The sequence below is a fragment of the Somniosus microcephalus genome, chromosome 29 (genome assembly GCF_052327205.1).
Source record: "Somniosus microcephalus isolate GS21.2 chromosome 29, FLI_Smic_1.0, whole genome shotgun sequence".
In the NCBI taxonomy this organism is placed as follows: Eukaryota; Metazoa; Chordata; class Chondrichthyes; order Squaliformes; family Somniosidae; genus Somniosus; species Somniosus microcephalus.
In genome coordinates this window covers 43,502,345-43,520,363 of record NC_141015.1, presented here as the reverse complement: position 1 = coordinate 43,520,363, position 18,019 = coordinate 43,502,345, and the positions used below count along the sequence as shown (strand labels likewise).

The 18,019-nt window shown below is 42.2% G+C and overlaps 1 protein-coding gene across 22 annotated transcripts in view; it reads right to left on the bottom strand.

Annotated features, from left to right (window-relative positions):
* Nucleotides 1-591: 591 nt before the first annotated feature.
* col13a1 (collagen, type XIII, alpha 1) overlaps nt 592-18,019 on the bottom strand; it is a 137,815-nt gene continuing 120,387 nt past the window's right edge. For 13 of the 22 annotated variants that reach the window (XM_085970712.1, XM_085970719.1, XM_085970717.1 and 10 more), the window contains 6 exons: nt 14,186-14,239; nt 12,407-12,442; nt 8,973-9,059; nt 8,284-8,361; nt 4,277-4,315; nt 592-702 (listed from right to left, as the gene is read on the bottom strand). In XM_085970712.1, the coding sequence (XP_085826838.1) occupies nt 670-702; nt 4,277-4,315; nt 8,284-8,361; nt 8,973-9,059; nt 12,407-12,442; nt 14,186-14,239 (327 nt within the window). In that variant the 3' untranslated portion in view covers nt 592-669. Of the gene's footprint in view, nt 703-2,724; nt 2,882-4,276; nt 7,188-8,283; nt 8,362-8,972; nt 9,060-12,406; nt 12,443-14,185; nt 14,240-18,019 lie in introns of those variants that run through there. The other 9 variants (XM_085970715.1, XR_015074218.1, XM_085970724.1 and 6 more) reach the window with 9 other exon arrangements.

Below are 18,019 nucleotides of genomic sequence, written 5' to 3'. Positions count from 1 at the left end.
AAACAAAAATGTTGGGTGGATAGGAAATCATTCTCTCCCTCCAAAAAACCCCCAAAGATGCAGGGAAAGCAACACATCAAGTTTTGATTCAAAGAAAGGCGATGATACCAATTATTTATTTAAATGAACTATACAAAGTCACCGATATATCACCATCAAAAAAATATATAAAAGCCGCCAGCAGTTCTGGTCAGTTCCCTAAAAGTACATCAGTTAAAAGGAATCATTTCATTCTTGGCAGTGTGTTTATCTGTTACTCTCTCGGAAGAAAGAGGGAAAAAAAACCACAGTGATGGTGGCCTTTCAGTTAAAGGTCTACCAAAAATATATAAAAACTGCTCAACAGATCGTTCCTGCCCGTACTGAAAGAACGAGCCCACATCCGAATAAAGACGGACCCTTCCGTTCCACAGTCAAAATGCACACACACATTTTGCTGCTTTTCACGCACCACCCGGGAGCACGGTGAAGAATGTGGCTCAATCCACAGATCTCAGCGGCCACAGCACACAAACCGTCACTGTAGAGCGGAGGTCACCTTCCGAAACTCTCAAAACTTTCAGCACTCCGCTCCTCCATTATTTTTGTGTCAAACTTTTTTTTTTGACCAGGTGTCCGGGAAGGTTTCTCTGCAGCCATTTCAAATCATTCCAGTTTTGGCCAACTTCGTTACTTTTTAGCATTAAGCCATGGCGTCTGGCCCTGGTAGTGGTAAATACATCATTTCAGAATTCATCGCTTCAGGTGGCAGTCATGAGGCAAAGTCCGCACACAGCACATGCAGTACCAGGTACAGAAACATGCACACACTTCCCTGGAGCAAATAGGAGCTGAGATTAGACACAGCCAGGTCCTGACTGGTACACTTTGCTGAATTGCGTACTTTATGTAAAAAAAAAATCTGTAAATTTCAGCTTTCTGCTGGTCCAATTGTGTGGTTCCTCCTGTCAGGTCTGTACTGTCTTTATAGGACAATAATTACAATTAAACTTACAGACCATGCTGCTTTGCAGAAGGCACTGATCTGGGATCAGATAATGTGGAAAAGCAAATATGAGCTTCAGAATGAAGTTCTCCAAAACTAAACATTAGCCTGGAAATTGCTGTTCCGCATATTAACAGATTAACACTTTACACGTTTGTGTAACGTTCCTTTGTCCGCGGTTTTACTACAGGCATTAACCGGTTTGAAATAAATTTAAAATAAACTGGCTAATGTCTGTGATAAAATTGCAAAGGAATGCAATACAAATACATTAATTATCTGCTAATATCACCAACTGTAATTTCTAGAGAAAAAAAGTTACTAAGTAAAGCATATGAGGTCCTGGGCTTTATTAACAGAGGCATCGAGTACACAAACAAGGAAGTTTTGCTAAACCTTTATAAATCATTGGTTCGGCCTCAGCTGGAGTATTGTGTCTAACTCTGGCACCACACTTTAGGAAGGATGTCAAGGCCTTGGAGAGGGTGCAGAGAAGATTTACTAGAATGGTTCCAGGGATGAGAGACTGGAGAAGCTGGGGTTGTTCTCCTTACATCAGAGAAGGTTAAGGGGAGATTTGATAGAGGTGTTCAAAAATCATGATAGAGTAAATAAGGAGAAACTGTTTCCAGTGGCAGAAGGGTTGGTAACCAGAGACATGATGGGCTGAATGGCCTCTTTCTGTGCTGTGTTGTTCTGATTCTATGAAAGCTGAAATAAAGTACCTTTCATAGCACTGACTCTATGGCCTAGAAATTGGTTGATGTCGGGCCTGTTTTACAGGTGCAAAATGAGCGCTAAAGCATCCAATATGGCGGGCAGTGGGCACATTCCTCGCCGGAAGTGCGCCACCATCTTGGTAAAAGGTATACATCTTCTAAACTTTAGAGTTAGGATACTGCTAATTCTAAAAAGCTGTAAATAGTGTTAATGAAATTTCTCTGCATCGTGTAATTATAGTTAAAAACAAACAGAAAGCCTTATTTTTGTTGAACCTGTCAGAGGGTAAAAGTCTTCATTGGCATCTTCCACTATCCCTACTATTAAAAATCAACTTCTGCAAGAGCAAGAGGCTGTTGTTTATCAGGGGCCAGAGCACCCGGCAGTTTCATCAGCCGACACCGCACCACGCAACTCTTACTGAGAGTTGCCGTAGCTAAGGATTTACAGTGATGCTTCGGTTAATGCCTAATACTATGCTTTTCTTGCTCATTAACCATACCGAGTGTGAAAATGCTGGGACAACAGCGTGACATTTTTTATTGGTGTTATTCCTGGGCACAATTTGTGATTATTTGATACAGGCTCAGATATTTTGCGCCAACACATGTTTTAGAATTTAACAAGGTAAAATAAATCTCTTTGTACTTTTTTGCTTAAAAATATAAAATTGAATGCACCTGTCCCTGCTCAATTTCCACTAACAGCAGCCTCTGTTAAAGTAATTGAATTGTTTTGCTTGCACTTAAGGCACTAGCATTTCCGCACACTTGTGCAACAAGTATTATATGAGCAAGAAGACACAAATACAGCCCTGGCAGGAATACATACATTTTGCAATTGGTGGCCTGGGGAATTGACTTCAAATAACCAGGTCTGCTATTAAGTGCAGCCCAATCGATATAATGCAATAAGTTATAATGCAACAGAGGCTCTTTATATTATGCACAAATATCATGCAAATAATACTGCTGTATAATGCAACAAAGTGAGTGGATGAATACACAGTACAAGGACAGTGGTAGACAACACAGGATTTAATACAATCTATACAAAATGGGAACTTATTAAAATATGCAATCGTTTTAAAAAAGATAACTTTTATAATTGCAAAAAAAACTGTATAAAAATAAATATTCTATGTACACACTCCATTCTGAGGTTAGATCATCATCACTGCAAAAAGAAAAAAAGTAAACTTATGTTAGTTCAAACTTCAGCACTTCAAACCAAGCCATTACGGAACAAGTCATTAACCAATTAAAGGGAGATTGAATTCGCCCAGTATTACATTCCCTAATATTGAGGAAAAGGAGGCCAGTGTTGCACATTTATCACTTTTATTATTTGCTATTAAAGTTGATTCAATTTGATCCTTTTTTATAAATGTATTTCTTCCTTTTATGTCCTGAACATTATCTCTTCATATCGCTTGGTCAAACACAACCATTGGCTCCTCTCTGTTTACCAAAGCAATATTCTCCACTCCCCAGTCTAATTCAAACAAATGACAAGTAGTGTTTTCAGTTTATATTATCTGGGAGTCTCAGCCAGAGAGGATAAAAATCAAAGCTTACGAATTATATTATGCACTGTGTTTATAGGACATCCATTTACCCATTGTTAACCACGTTAACCTACTTAAAATAAATGGGTTAATACGTCCATTAACAGGGCAACGATGTCATTTGTACACCAATATCATGTAGCATAATTTCTAGGCTCAGACCTTAAGCTTACATGGCACAGAACATTCTCATTCTGGAAATAAAGCTGATAAATAGCAAATTCTGTACTAATTGATCATTTACAAGCAATTAATTAGTTTAAATCAAGTGGGTCAGTGTCAGTGAGCAAGCCACACTAACATTTTACAACTGTCATTGATAAGATTGCATTTTTTTGTACAGTGATCTGCTGATGTTTTAGAGTAGTTACTCCAACTTGTGTAATCCCGATTAAAGCACAATTTGCCAATAAATGTATTTTGTTCTGGTGGGTGTTGACCCAGAGTCTACATCCCACATTGTAGGTGTGTGATATTAAATCAACTGCATGTATTTTGAGGGGCAGCTTTTTATATAAAACTTTTGTTCACATTTTAGTTATTGCAATTGGTTCTTTCAGATACGATGCTGGTCAGTTCCGGGTCCGACATGCATTTAACAATTCATTAGCACTTTTACAAGTATGTAAACTCAATTTTAATTAGGAGGAATGTTGCAGCCCAAACTCATCATTAACTGGTAGAGCAATTTATTAAGGGCCCTAGGGATTGTAACAATCAAATTACCACCGTTAAAGTGAGCACATTGTTTATGATTAGTAATGAATAAGTTGGCAATAAAGGAAACCTTTCAGAAATCAAACATCTAAAGCAATACTGCAGTAATTGCTGCCAATACAGGACTTCCCTGCAGCATTTGATTACAGTGTCTAGTATCTACACTCGGAGCAGGCTTACCATGCTACAGACACTGGTGACTTCCAGTTAATTCAAAGACACTTTACATGCCACACACGAACATGCTTAAGTTGTTCAGAATTTCAAATCATTTCAATTTTACTTACTTTATTCCAACAGCCCTGTACAGGTAAACCATCTTCACCCTGCAATTCGAAGCAGAGAGAATATTTATATATTTTTCCACTTCTCTTTTTTATCCAGTTCTATCAAGGTCTCTTCCCCTCATTCACATGACCTTCTATTTCTCCTTCTCCCTCCCACATTTATCACTTCTTCCCCAGAAATATCTTAACTGCGATGAAAACCTCCCTTGTAGGAAAGGCAGGAAACAAGAATCAGTTCCAACAAGATACGAATGTGCGTGCAACACGGTGGTGTTGTAGTCACTCGACTGCCAAATATTTGTGTATTTTAAATGATGCCAGGGGTAAACCCAGAAGATTATACTGCAGCGACATCAGTCTAATAGTGGACAGGGATTGCATTAACGTCACAATTTTGGAAAAAAAGAAATGACATATTTGGTATTGAAACAGGAAACGCGGTTCATACTCGTGGAAATATAGCTCGATGTTTGGGGTGGGCTATTTTCTGCCTGAACACATGTCAATATGTGAATGTCTTTGATGAAATCTCACCCTTTTTTCTCTGGATCTTTTATCTATCTTCTTGAACGAGGTGAAACTTTAAAAAGAAATCTTGAAAATTCACCTTGATTTGTGAAGGCAATAGGTTGAAAATTCCACCATGGTAAATCTAACGTCAGAATCTGTGCTAATCCTGAATGGTTGATATCCATAGATTAAATCCCAATGGTGACACGTTTTGCCAACATGGAACCAGCGTTTTCATTGTAGTTTGTTTTTCAGTGTCAATACTTACCTCTCAAATCTTTGACCCCTTTCATGACAATATATTTCTCCAGTTCTTTTTTTTAAAGGAGTAAACAAATAAGATATCAGATTAATTTTATGGAAGCCTATTTTATTATTTTGCAAGGAGAACAAAAATCTCTAGCCTTAGTTAAAGTTTGCCAATATTGCACTCAAGCCCTCTAATTAAGTAATGTGATAACACCCACAATCTCTGTGCCTCTCGACATTTTAAGGACATGGATTATGTTGCATCACTATGTTTTTTCTTCCAACGAAAACAAGTTTTATTACCTCAGCTTCTTCTCAAAGCTTTCTATTTTGATTCCTGGAATCACCCCTCACCCCCCTTCAACCAGAATGGCAGCTTCTGCCCCTCCAGCTCTCAACTTCAGAGACTTAAAAAAAACCTGCTATTATTGGAGATCCTCGTTAATTTGACTGATTTGCCGGGTTTGTACCTTCATGAAGTCTTTTTTTTAAAGTAAATAGATCCTCAAGTGACAGGGCTGTTAACAATGGGAAATTGTAGAAATCTGAAGCCATTACAAGGATTTCTATCTGTAACACGTTTGGACTTGTGTGTATTCAATTTCATAAACTTCAAAGTCACATTTGACTTGGTAAACAGACTATCGCTGTGGAGAATTCTACGTTATTACAGAACAGTAGAATAATAATCTGTGGCCATTAATATTTATGCATGACTCTAGTGTAGCTAGATAGTAGATGGCCTTATGGTGCGGGCAGGTCTGCTGCTCTTGATGCTATCAGAGAGCAGGCAAACTCAACAGCAGGTGAAGGGTATGTTGACCCCCCAATACCCTTTCTGCTGTAAACAGCTTTTCCCTTGGGATTTACCCACACAAGCCGCAATAAATCCCAACCCCCACCCTGAAAAAAATCAACAAAACCAGCTTCATTCCTGCTGGACAAATTTTATTTAAAACTTCAGCCTAGAACGATGAAGTGGTCACTTTTATTGAAAGGGACAATAGTCTAGAAATTACAGTTGGTGATATGAGTAGATGAATGCTTGACACTTTCCTATAGCATTCCTCTATCTGCTATTTTAGCGTGGATATTAACCCATTTATTCAAAATAGTTTAACATCACGGCTGAGAGGTAGAGAGAGAAATGTCATTCAGTGTTCAAATGCTGATATCGCCAACAATATACATCTACTAATATTCACACAACCAAGTCATTACTGTGGCAAAGTTGGTGCAAGCTTTATCTCAATACTATAACCAAGTAAAAATCAACGGCATCAGCCATTTCACACATCACGCAAGATACTGTGAAGAACTACTGTGGCATTGTAAAGGGAGGCTTTCCCTCGAACACTCAGAGAGTTCTGGCCAGGTATCTTGCACTCACAGTTTTATTTGCTTTGCCAATTTCCTGAGAGCAAACTAGCAGATTAACCCAGAATGCTGGCAATTTTTAAATCATGTGAAGAAGGATTATTGCACCCTGTTGAACACCAATAATAAGTACATTTATTTATTACTGGACAGTTGTATGCAACATGCTTTTTAAAAAAATATAGTTTCCAAACACAAGAACTATAAGCAAGCTTTAAAACGGTTGCTCATGCATTGAGCTACTACCAGTAGAAATGGTTCAGTAAAACATTTTTGCAATTATAGAATAATATTAAAAGAACAGGATCAGTACACTTAAATAAAACATTTACTAAATGAAATGTTATACATTATAGATAGGATTCCTGCTCACTCTTCACTCTTACAAGAATCTCACATTAAGCAGAATTTGATTTCTCACTGATGCACTATAAAAATGAGATTGATTTATTCAGCCATAAATCTGATTTTAAAGGTAATTAATATTGACCCATTGGTACTCTGTTTTGATGCATTCAGGGCAGGGTTTAGGAAAGTGGCAGAGAAGGGAGGGTAGGAAAGAAGTGAGGAATGTTAATTCTTAATTGGTTTTGAATGGGTAAACAGGAGCATCATTATGATAAGGGAGGATTCTGCAAGAAAATCTACTGCAGCAGCAGAAAATAAGTAAGGGAAGTTTGATGGGAATGCCTGGTGTTTGATACAGCAAGGAAAGACAAAGCCACTAAAATGAAAATATCACCTCTCCTGTAGGATTTGGGTTAGCATCGTTTAACTGTGGTAGAAAGAGAAGAAATTGCATTGCTATAGCACCTTCCACAACCTCAGGATGGCCCAAAGCTCTTTACAGCCAATGAAGTACTTTTGAAGTATAGTCGTTGTTGTAATGTAGGAAGCGCGGCAGCCAATTTACGCACAGCAAGCTCCCACAAACAGCAATGAGATAAATGACCAGGTCATGTTTTTTTTAAGGTGTTGGTCGAGGGTTAAATGTAGCCCAGGATGTCTCTCTGTGTGACTGATCTCATGGAAAATCTACCGTCCAAATCAACTGATTTTCTTATATTATGAATTAACTCGGTAACAAATTTTTGAAGCCAAAATGTTTGTGTGATAAATAAATGTTTTTTTTGTTGCAGAAATGCCAAGGTTCGACTGGCAAAAGGCACAAAAAAGGGGAGATGGGGAGTGATGTGATATCGCCTATGGATTCACCTTCACCATCACACAACTCTAAAGCAGCCTCTTGCAATTGACAACCTGCAATATTGTATTGCAAACTTCTCATTGCAGCTATCCAATGGGAGCTTTATAATAAATGTTTCAAGAGCAAAAATGTAGAAATTTCGCACTCGCCATCTGACATCATTGACAAGACTACCTCACGGGCATGGATTAGAAATGTGTGTTTTCAAGTGTGAAGTACAGAAATCTCAACCAGTGAGTATTACTACCGACTAATCTGTGGAAGTCAACTTTATAGTAGTTGCTCCTCATGTAAGTTAGTCTGTTTTTTATTGGTACGTATTTTGTCTACAATTTGTGCTTCTGAGCGGCTCTCGTTGTATTATTTGGTAAAGGATATATTGATTTATGTTGCTCTAAAAATGTCTAAATTGCCATGTGTAAAGTGAGCAATACTTTATATTTCTGTACATGTAGCAAAGTTTATAATTGCAATGAACAATTACATCAGGAACATCAGATTGTGTTAATAAGCATCTGTGTCACTGGTTGTTAATGAGTCGATGGCTATGTGGGAATAGAGCAGTACTTTAACCAGCTTGCACTGGAGTCATTAGTTCACTACCATGCATGAAAGTGGGTTACAATGATTAACATGCAGGAAGGGAAGGGCGATAACACCATACCAATGGGCAAGGGGCGTCAAGCCCATCCAGGCCGGGTAAGCCCGGTTCAGCTTTCTCTCCTTTAAAGCCTCGGAATCCCTGTTTACAAAATGAACTGACTTGGTTAATACAAATGCATCTTGAATCAACTTTCACATAGATGGAGAAAGGAGGGAGGACTTCGAAACAGGCAAGTCAATGTGAAACCAGGTGACACGTCATTGGAAAGTGACCTGGTCAAAGGGATGGTTTCTTTCCTCTGATGCCCGTTGAGCATCGCAAATGAAACTCTCACGCTTCCAGTCAGACTCTCAGTGGGCACAGTGACAAATGCCAAGGTCAGAAAGGCTCTTTGGTGACTGTTGGGAATTGAGATGCGCATCTGAGGCAGGCAAAGGAATTCCAACTGATTTCGGTCATTGGCGAGCGAGCCAACCAGATGTGGCTCTGAACTCCTCCAGAACCACACTTTGCATTTGTGTGTACAGTTCTTGTGGTAAGGTGGAATTACAGAACGCTACCGCATTGATGATGGGCAGAGGCTGGATCCAAGTGAGGGTGAGGTGATTCCACATCACTTGTGCAAAAGTAGTCTTCAGGTCTGGTGTGACAGACTCCATTTGAGTGGCACTCTTGGGCTGATATTCTTGTTCCTCCCTTATTTTTCCATTTCAATACCTGACATTTTCGATCACATCATGAGAACATACCAATGGACAAGGTGCATCTAATCCAGGAACTCCTTGGTCTCCCTTATCCCCTTTAGGCCCTTTAGCACCTCTCTTTCCCTTCTCCCCCTGCAAACAATATTTTTATTAGTCAAGGAACAAATTGCGAAAGCAAAAAAAAAGGGGGGGGAAGTTGAAGTAACATTTCCCAATTTTTACTCAACTGCACATAAGTAAAACACATTTTTTTTTACTGGACTGAATAAATTGTTAGGAAAGTTAAGCCTGACTGTAAACTCCAGTAACATCTAAGTTTTTGATAAGAATGATGTTGAAGATATGCCTGCACTGGAGATTGCTTCTAGTGACAGACTGGTTGTTTAAACAAGCACAGTGTCTACAAAAGGTTTATATTACACAGAGTACTTCAGTACTTGGAAAACACTAGCCTGCTTTCTCTTTTTTTAAGATTCAGTTGTCCCTCTTTCTTCACACAATATATTTTTAAGCAAAATAATTTTTCTGAAAAAAAAAGTATACGGATCCGAGTGTACAATTAAAAAACAGAATCAATTCCCTGCCCTAAATTATTTTGACATAAAAAAAATTACAGTGGCCACTTCATTAATGCTTACAGTCTCTTTACAAACATCAAAGTGAATTGCACAATGAATTAAAGTCCAGGATCGGAATAAATATTAAAGGGGGGGAAGCAGATTGAGTAGAAGGAATAGCTCACGCATTAGGATCATTGTCAGGAAGAGAAGGAAATGCTGTTTGAGTAAGGAGCAAGGAGGATAATCTGGGATTAATGCAGAACAGAAGGAAGGGATGAAGGGGGTAAGGCAGACCTGTTGGAAGGAATAAGAGCACAGGAGAAAAAGCAAAGAAACAGCACAGCATCATTTAAACATCTGCAAAGACGACACACACGCCAAACTCGCAATATTTTCATCTGTATTTCTGTGTGAATTAAATGAGTTTACTTTTTATAATGCACTTCAAAAATCAATGGATTCAAGTTTACAATTTGAATAAAAAACATTTTTGTTTAAATTAACCAGACACTTTACAAAGTTAAATCTATCTTTTAATTAAAGTGTAAGTTGTACCTCCAGATTACTCTTGAGCCAAAGTTAAGCATTATACGTTCACATTACTTGCCATCAATTATTGTATTGAACGCTACAATAAAACCAATTGAAATCATCACTGAATCACTGCTGTGTAATTTATTTCACAACAGACCGAGGCCATATTTTCCTCCTTTTTCAAATAAAAAGCGTTAAGTGCCTTTTTCCAAAGATGCTAATGACCTGCAGTCCAAGTGACACGTGCGTGTAATCCTGGATTGGGCGATTTCATGCCACTATTTCATTAGAATGGCAGAAAATTGGCCAAACAGGAAATACATGTGATAATGATCCCTTTAACACTCCTCAAACAGGTAATGAGCTCCGCTGGTGTAAATGTCCCAAAATCTGAGTGTATACATGATCCAATGCAGAGCATGACTCAAGAGACACTATACTGAGAACAGAGCCTGGCTAGATAGCAGTGCGGGTCAGAGAATCTGAGCTACAGCATAATAACCGACTTAACTCCCATCTAGCAAGGCTCCAGTGCAGGAGCAGAGCCTCTCCAAGCTCGTTACATCAGTGTGAGCATGTGCACTTGTTGTGCACACATGCTTATTAGTTCATAAATTGGCAATTCAGAATCAGATGGATAGGTATGATTATCTACTCCTAATGCCCCATCTTGAAGTGGCCGCATTTAAGTAAGGCCTGGGAGTGTAATTACCCCGGGCTCTGGAACTGCAGAGCTTGAATTACCTCCTTAATGGTGCAGTGGCTGACTCCCGTGATGTCCCTCTGGCTGCCTTGAAGACACCTTGGGGTCGATTTTCCCGAAGCTGTCGGGAAGAAGGCGGGACTACAACTTTCGGTTTAGATCCGCCTACATCGACGTTCGGCCAATCCGCGCGATTTTCCCTTGATTGACCTTGTTGAGCCCGCCCAGCGGGCTCAGCAGGCCAATTAAGGGCCACTCGGCAACAGGTGACGTCACAGACTGCCATTTCATCTGTCAAGAGTTCTTGACAGATGAAGTATCAGTGTTTCACAGCTGTTTGAAGCTGTCAAACACTGACAGTCTGAGTTCTAACATGAGTCCTTCTGCACAGACTCAGTTAGAACTCTCAGCAGCACTCAAAGCTGAAGGCTGTCACTTTTCACAGATCGCAGCTGTTCAGCTTTCAGTTCCGGCTGAGTGATGGGCTCCCGATGGCTACAGGAAGAAAGGCTGTTAAGGTAAGTACAGGTAAGTAAAAGTTCTTTACACACTTTAGACACACCAAACACACTTACCTTTGCACTCATGCACCCATCACTCACCTGAGCACCGACATCGCGACCCCTCCAACTCCTTCAACCCGACGGCCCGCCTGCTCTAACCTGGCGTGGTTTGGAGCCGTCGGGAATTCCACACGACAACCTTCAAAATAGGGATTAGGCTAAAAACTGCCTGTTAACTACCTGTTAACCGGCAGTTAATTGGCACTGATCCCTTCCCGCCTCGGGTCGGCGGGTTCCAGTGCGGGGCGGGTACCCGCCACCTCTGAAACTTGCGTGGAGCAGGGTTTTAGGCGGGATGGTGTCGGGACCCCCGAATTCGGGATTTCCCCCCCCCCCTACACGCCTGAAACCCCGCCTGACAGCTCCAGGAAAATCAATCCCCTTAGATCAAAGCTGAGGGCAATGGTGGCCTTCGCTCTTTTTCTTTCGTACGGTAGTAGCAAAAAGCAAATTAAATTTCAATATCTAAGTCAGATATCCAGGCCAATGTGTTTTGCAAATTATGGCCACTCCATTCCCAAGCCTCGCTCGCCTCCTGCCCAGCAACGGCCAATGGGGCTAAAAACTCCTCTGTATTGTTCACGGGTGTTAGTGATACTTCAGAATCTTCCGGAGCTCAGGGCTCACTATTCAAGTACACACCAGCGAACCATTTCAGTGCAACGCTGCCCGAGCTCCTTCCCGATTTGTGTAAGAAGTCACACAACACCAGGTTATAGTCCAACAGCTTTATTTGAAATCACAAGCTTTCGGAGCGCTGCTCCTTCGTCAGGTGAAGACTATAACCTGGTGTTGTGTGACTTCTTACATTTGTCCAACTCCGGCATCTCCACATCCTTCCTGATTGACCTTTAACCTGCCCTTGATAAACCCGAGCAAGTGAATAGTTTCTCCCCCAATTATTTCCCTTGAAGATATTTTAGCGTGAAGCAGATGGAATGGCCGTCACCGCTTGCTAGATGTTCTGCTCCTCTTTTACACACTTCCGCTTTTTGTCAAAAAGTAACAGAGGAAAATATGGCCCCTACAAATAAGACTGGACCTTTACTTCAACATAGCATGCAAATGACAATCATTGTACAATTAAGCAAGATCATGCAAAGGGCTGATCACACTTACCCGGCCTCCCTTTTCACCCTTTGGTCCGAATGAACCCTGCAAAAGACAACATTAACATGGTTTTCCAGTTGGGTTAACATGATCCAAGTTCATTATTCTCAGTAAAAAAACCTGCAGGATAAAATCACTGATTGCACACCACCAGTGGACACCTGTACTTGAAGGGACAACAGGTTAGAGAGAGGGAGGGAGTGACAACACTGCAGCCCCAATTCTTCGACCCCTGCTCCCTTCGAGCACAGATCCTTGTTGGGAATGAGGTATCGATTACCTTACCCTTACATAAACGATGAAAAGAGCCCATTTATGTGAACCCTGCAGATTTGGATTCAATTTGAATCATCAGTATTGTGGAGAATTGTATGGGAAGTGTGATTAGCTGTCTTGGTTGCACTGAGGGGTCTAAGAGGAGATTTGGTAGCGACGAGCCCAGGCGAGCTGTACACGTGCAACTGAACGCACAGCCTCACGTGTATTCCCACTGTGACAACATCACATTCTATGTTGTGCTTTGTGGGCTGGTTCTGCCAGTGTGGCATTGGCTAGCCAGTGACAGAAGGTGTGAGACACCAGCCAATCAAACCACAGAGTGTGAGACACCGGCCAATCAAACCACAGGGTGTGAGACACCGGCCAATCAAACCACAGGGTGAGAGACACCGGCCAATCAAACCACAGGGTGTGAGACACCGGCCAATCAAACCACAGGGTGTGAGACACTGGCCAATCAAACCACAGGGTGTGAGACACTGGTCAATCAAACCACAGGGTGTGAGACACCGGCCAATCAAACCACAGGGTGTGAGACACCGGCCAATCAAACCACAGGGTGTGAGACACCGTCCAATCAAACCACAGTGTGCGAGACACCCGCCAATCAAACCACAGGGTGTGAGACACCCGCCAATCAAACCACAGGGTGTGAGACACCCGCCAATCGGAACACCACAGATGTGATCACCTTTTCAGAAGGTCACTTTCTGCACTGCTGCAAAGACTTCTACACCGAATGGTTTGTGTTGGGGCAGCACCACACTGGCATTAAAGGGGTCATTTCTGGACTTTGAACTCCCAACAGGGAGTGTTGTCCGTCGGAAGTCTATATGAAAAATGTGGGTGAGCACTGTGCACTGTGGTTTTGCAGCCATTTCAATGAAGCGTGCTCCAATCCTAGTGGGGCTGGCTGGGAAAGGTGCTTAATGGAGGTAAAACTGTTTTCCAGGAAGTGCAAACTGGAGGTGTCCCTCCTAATGGCCACCTCAAGTAACACAGATAGTCAGGAGAATGGGGCACCTCCTGCACTCTTTGGTATTATGGCAGGGAACAGAAAGAAGGGAAGAACATAACTTACAGACTGGATGATAATAAACGAATATCAGAACCAGAAAAAAAAAGTCTTCAACTCTCTGAGTAAGTTAAATGCAGAACCCAGACAGCAAGCAGCTTTCAGTGTGGTTTCACATCTTTGCCACGGAGTTGGACCTATTTTGTAGTTGTCCACCTTACGAAAATCACAGCTACTTCCCTGTTGATTACATTACCATAAGGTAGAATAATCAGCAGCGCTTCCAGCACATAGCAGGAGCCGCACCCAATGTTAACCCAACACACCCGGCAAGAATGGGGAGCGCTCGGGTCAGAATCCTGACTTACACCCCACCCGATTTTACACTCAACAGAGTGACCTCAATGGGCCCGAACCTGCCCCATGCCTGCCGGCTGCGTCAGGTTAAAATCAGGACTAGTTTCAGAACATAAAATACAAACTAGCTTCCTTACAGGTAATCCCCGTGGTCCAATTGATCCTGTAAATCCAAGGTCTCCTTTATCGCCCTAAAACAAATACCAACACAGTTATTTAAATGTTGCAAACATACTGTACATACATTCAATGTAAATGATGATTCTACTCACTACATTATTGGTGCTAACCTCATCCATTAAAGTCACAACAAATAAAAATGCCAATGGCTCTGCTCCCTCATTTGGAAAGACACTAAATGAATTCACTTTTGCAGTTCAGCACATTCAACATATGGATAGCAAGAATGCTCATGATTATGCTATGTGTTGAATGAGTTCAGAGGGCTAATATTTTAGCATTCTTAATCACGAGATGCACGTTTTCCATTTACAAATAAATATTTGGCTCCTCAATGGTGCAGTTGGTAAGCAAATTAACTTTCGTCGAACTGAGACATACTGATCAGGACCACCCTCTCTCCTTGTCTGAGACATACTGATCAGGACCACCCTCTCTCCTTGTCTGAGACATACTGATCAGGACCACCCTCTCTCCTTGTCTAACTGAGACATACTGATCAGGACCACCCTCTCTCCTTGTCTAGTTACCTAGCGTCAGTGGTTTGGGCACTAGGGGTTAGGGAAAGGAAAACATCTGCCAGGGTTCCCATTACGAATCATTATTCAATGACTTGCTAGAGTGCGTGAGCGCGAGTGTGTGCGCGGCGCGCGTCTATGTACACATCTGTGTGTACGATGCCCTCCACGGAGGAATACCCTGTTGACACATTGGGGGCAATTTTAACCTCACCTGCCCGTCAGGAGTTCCACGGGATCGGGCGCAATGCTGATTTTAAACCCCTGCCTGGTTTTACTCTCCAATTAAGTTAATATTGGGCGTGGTGCAAAACCAGCGTTCCACCCGATCCCGTGGGACTCCCGCCCGGTAAGTTGGGTTACAATGACCCCCACTGTCTCAGCTCATGTGAAGGATGGTACCTGGGGCCAGGGACAGGAGGGTGGAACGACGTCCCAACTCGAGTCCGCATCTTCAGAAAGAGAGAGAGGAAACATGGGGAGAGAGTGCAGAGCAGTAATTGCACAAAGCAGTTGCTTTGAAAAAATATACATTATAGCATTGGAAAATATGAAACTCATGCTAACCAGTTGTATCCAAATGTAGCTACTTTCAGCAAAAGTTCACAATTTCTTAAACTTTAATTATATCTTTCATAACTGACTATCACAATGGTGCTTTAAAAAGAATAGGCACTGTGGGAAGGGAGATACTGGATATTAAACAAAATGCTGATCAGATTCAAATTTCCACAGATCTTTACAACAAAAATTGTTTTACGTGTCGGGTTAGTTGCCGATTTCATGACTGTCGAATCATAGAAATTTACGGCACAGAAGGAGGCCATTCGGCCCATCGTGTCCGCGCCAGTCGACAAAGAGCCATCCGGCCTAATCCCACTTTCTAGCTCTTGGTCCGTAGCCCTGTAGGTTACGGCACTTCAAATGCATATCCAGGTACTTTTTTAATGTGATGAGGGTCTCTGCCTCTCCCACCTGTTCAGGCAGTGAGTTCCAGACCCCCAGCACCTTCTGGGTGAAAAACTTTCTCCTCCAATTCCCTCTAAACTTACGACCAATTACTTTAAATCTATGCCCCCTGGTTATTGACCCTTCTGCTAAGGGAAATAGTTCCTATCCACTCTATCTAGGCCCCTCATCATTTTAATACACCTCAATTAAGTCTCCCCTCAGCCTCCTCTGTTCCAAAGAAAACAACCCCACCCTATTCAATCTTTCCTCATAGCTAAAATTCTCCAGCCCAGGCAACATCCTCGTAAATCTCCTCTGTACCCTCTCTAGTGCAATCACATCCTTCCTGTAATGTGGTGACCAGAACTGCATGAAGTATTCTAGTTGAGGCCTAACTACTGTTTTATACAGTTCAAGCATAACCTCAAATAACAACAGATAACGCTGGAAAAACTCAGCAGGCCAGGCAACATCCATGGAGAGAGAAACAGAGTTAACGTTTCAGGTCGAAACCCTTCTTGCTATCGTCAAGCATAACCCCCCTGCTCTTATATTCTATGCCTCGGCTAATAAAGGAAAGTATCCCGTATGCCTTATCTACCTTATCTACCTGTCCTGCTACCTTCAGGGATCTGTGGACATGCACTCCAAGGTCCCTTTGTTCCTCTGCACTTCTCAGTGTCCTACCATTTAATGTGTATTCCCTTGCCTTGTTAGCCCTCCCCAAATGCATTACCTCACACTTGTCCGGATGACACCACGGGATACTTCCCTCTCCCCGATATCCACCCCTACCCTCATCTCCTCCATGAAACCTACCTCCTGCTTCTTTTACCCACTCTATCGACTCACCTCCTGACTCAAATCTGGACCTAGTGCCAAGCTGATCTCTCCCTTCAGGTACAGTCACCCCATCCCCAGAATCATGGTAATCATCCCATTCCTTGAAAAGCCTGTCTGTTGACCCTTGTGTCCTCCCCGACTGATGCCCCCATCTACAATCTCCCTTGCTCTGTAAGGTTCTGGGATGTGTCACTGTCACCCAACTCTATGGTCACCTCTCTCACCCCTCGAAGCTCAAATCCCTTCAGTTTAGTTTCCACCCTGTCCACGGCATTAAGACTGTGGTCATCATTATTCTGTGTAACTATGACTAGAGTGCACTATCCCTCCTCATTCTCTCTTTGGCTTTAGGCATAGTTGACTATATCACCCACCTCCACCAGTTCTCCTCTCGGCTTCACCTGCATACCATTGACCACCGGTGGAGTCAGAATGGCTTCTCTCCCATGCCGCACAGCCACCTACAGTGTGTCCCAAGGTTCCACTGTAGTGGTCTCTCTTATTTTCTGTATAGACTTTTACCGTGGAAATATACAAAGCCACATGTGTGCCAATGATACTCAGCCTTACACCTCCACCACCACCCTTGCTTCAGGACTGTAATTGTGTTGTCTGACTTCTTATCCGAAATCCAGTCATGAATGTGCCAGAGTTTCCGATGCTCAATGTTGACAAGACTGAAGCCATTTTGTTCGTCTCCAACCAGAAACCTACCACCCAAAATTCAACCCCAGAGTTCACCACCTTGGTGTCCTGCTCCACCCGAAGCTGGGCTTCAAACCCCAAATCTAGTCCATCACCAAGCCTGCCTACTTCTACCTCTGAAAGATTCTTGCATTCATCACCCACTCTCACTGCTGCTTAAATCCTCAGTGCGACCGCCGCCATCCCAAGAAGAGCCAGGTTTAATGACCTCACAAGGGCAACCAAGGTAAGTCAAAGCTCTGGTGCCGATATACATCTGCTACCACCCACACAGCTTCAGTCACTTCCTTGCCCATCATTCTCTCTCTCAGCAGCTGGGGGGCAGGTAACCTCTCCACACACTCAAGCACCTTTTTAACTCAGAACCATTCATAACTCAAGTCACAAAGGCTTCTGCCAGTCTTTGAGAAGACATCAACCTAGAGTTTCCGCTAGTTCACCTGAAATCGGCCAAACCAGCGTAAAAGATTGAGGAATTTCAAGCGCAAATTACGTCCAGCGCAAACAGTTTCCATCATCTTTTTCGCTGGTTTAAAAAACATTGCGCTGGAAGCCGGCCCTGCCCACAAAACTGGCCCCGCCTCCGATCGAATTAATCGCCACTTTGCGGCTCTTTGAGGAGTCTCTTCAATTTGAGCTTTTTTTTTTTAGGCGCAAAGGTACTAATAGGCACCAACTGACAGTAAACTAAGAAACTGACCAGTGTACACCAATGACACTAGTAAATGGTTCAGTATAGTGTTTTAAAAATCATTTTCAGTCATTTAAAATCGG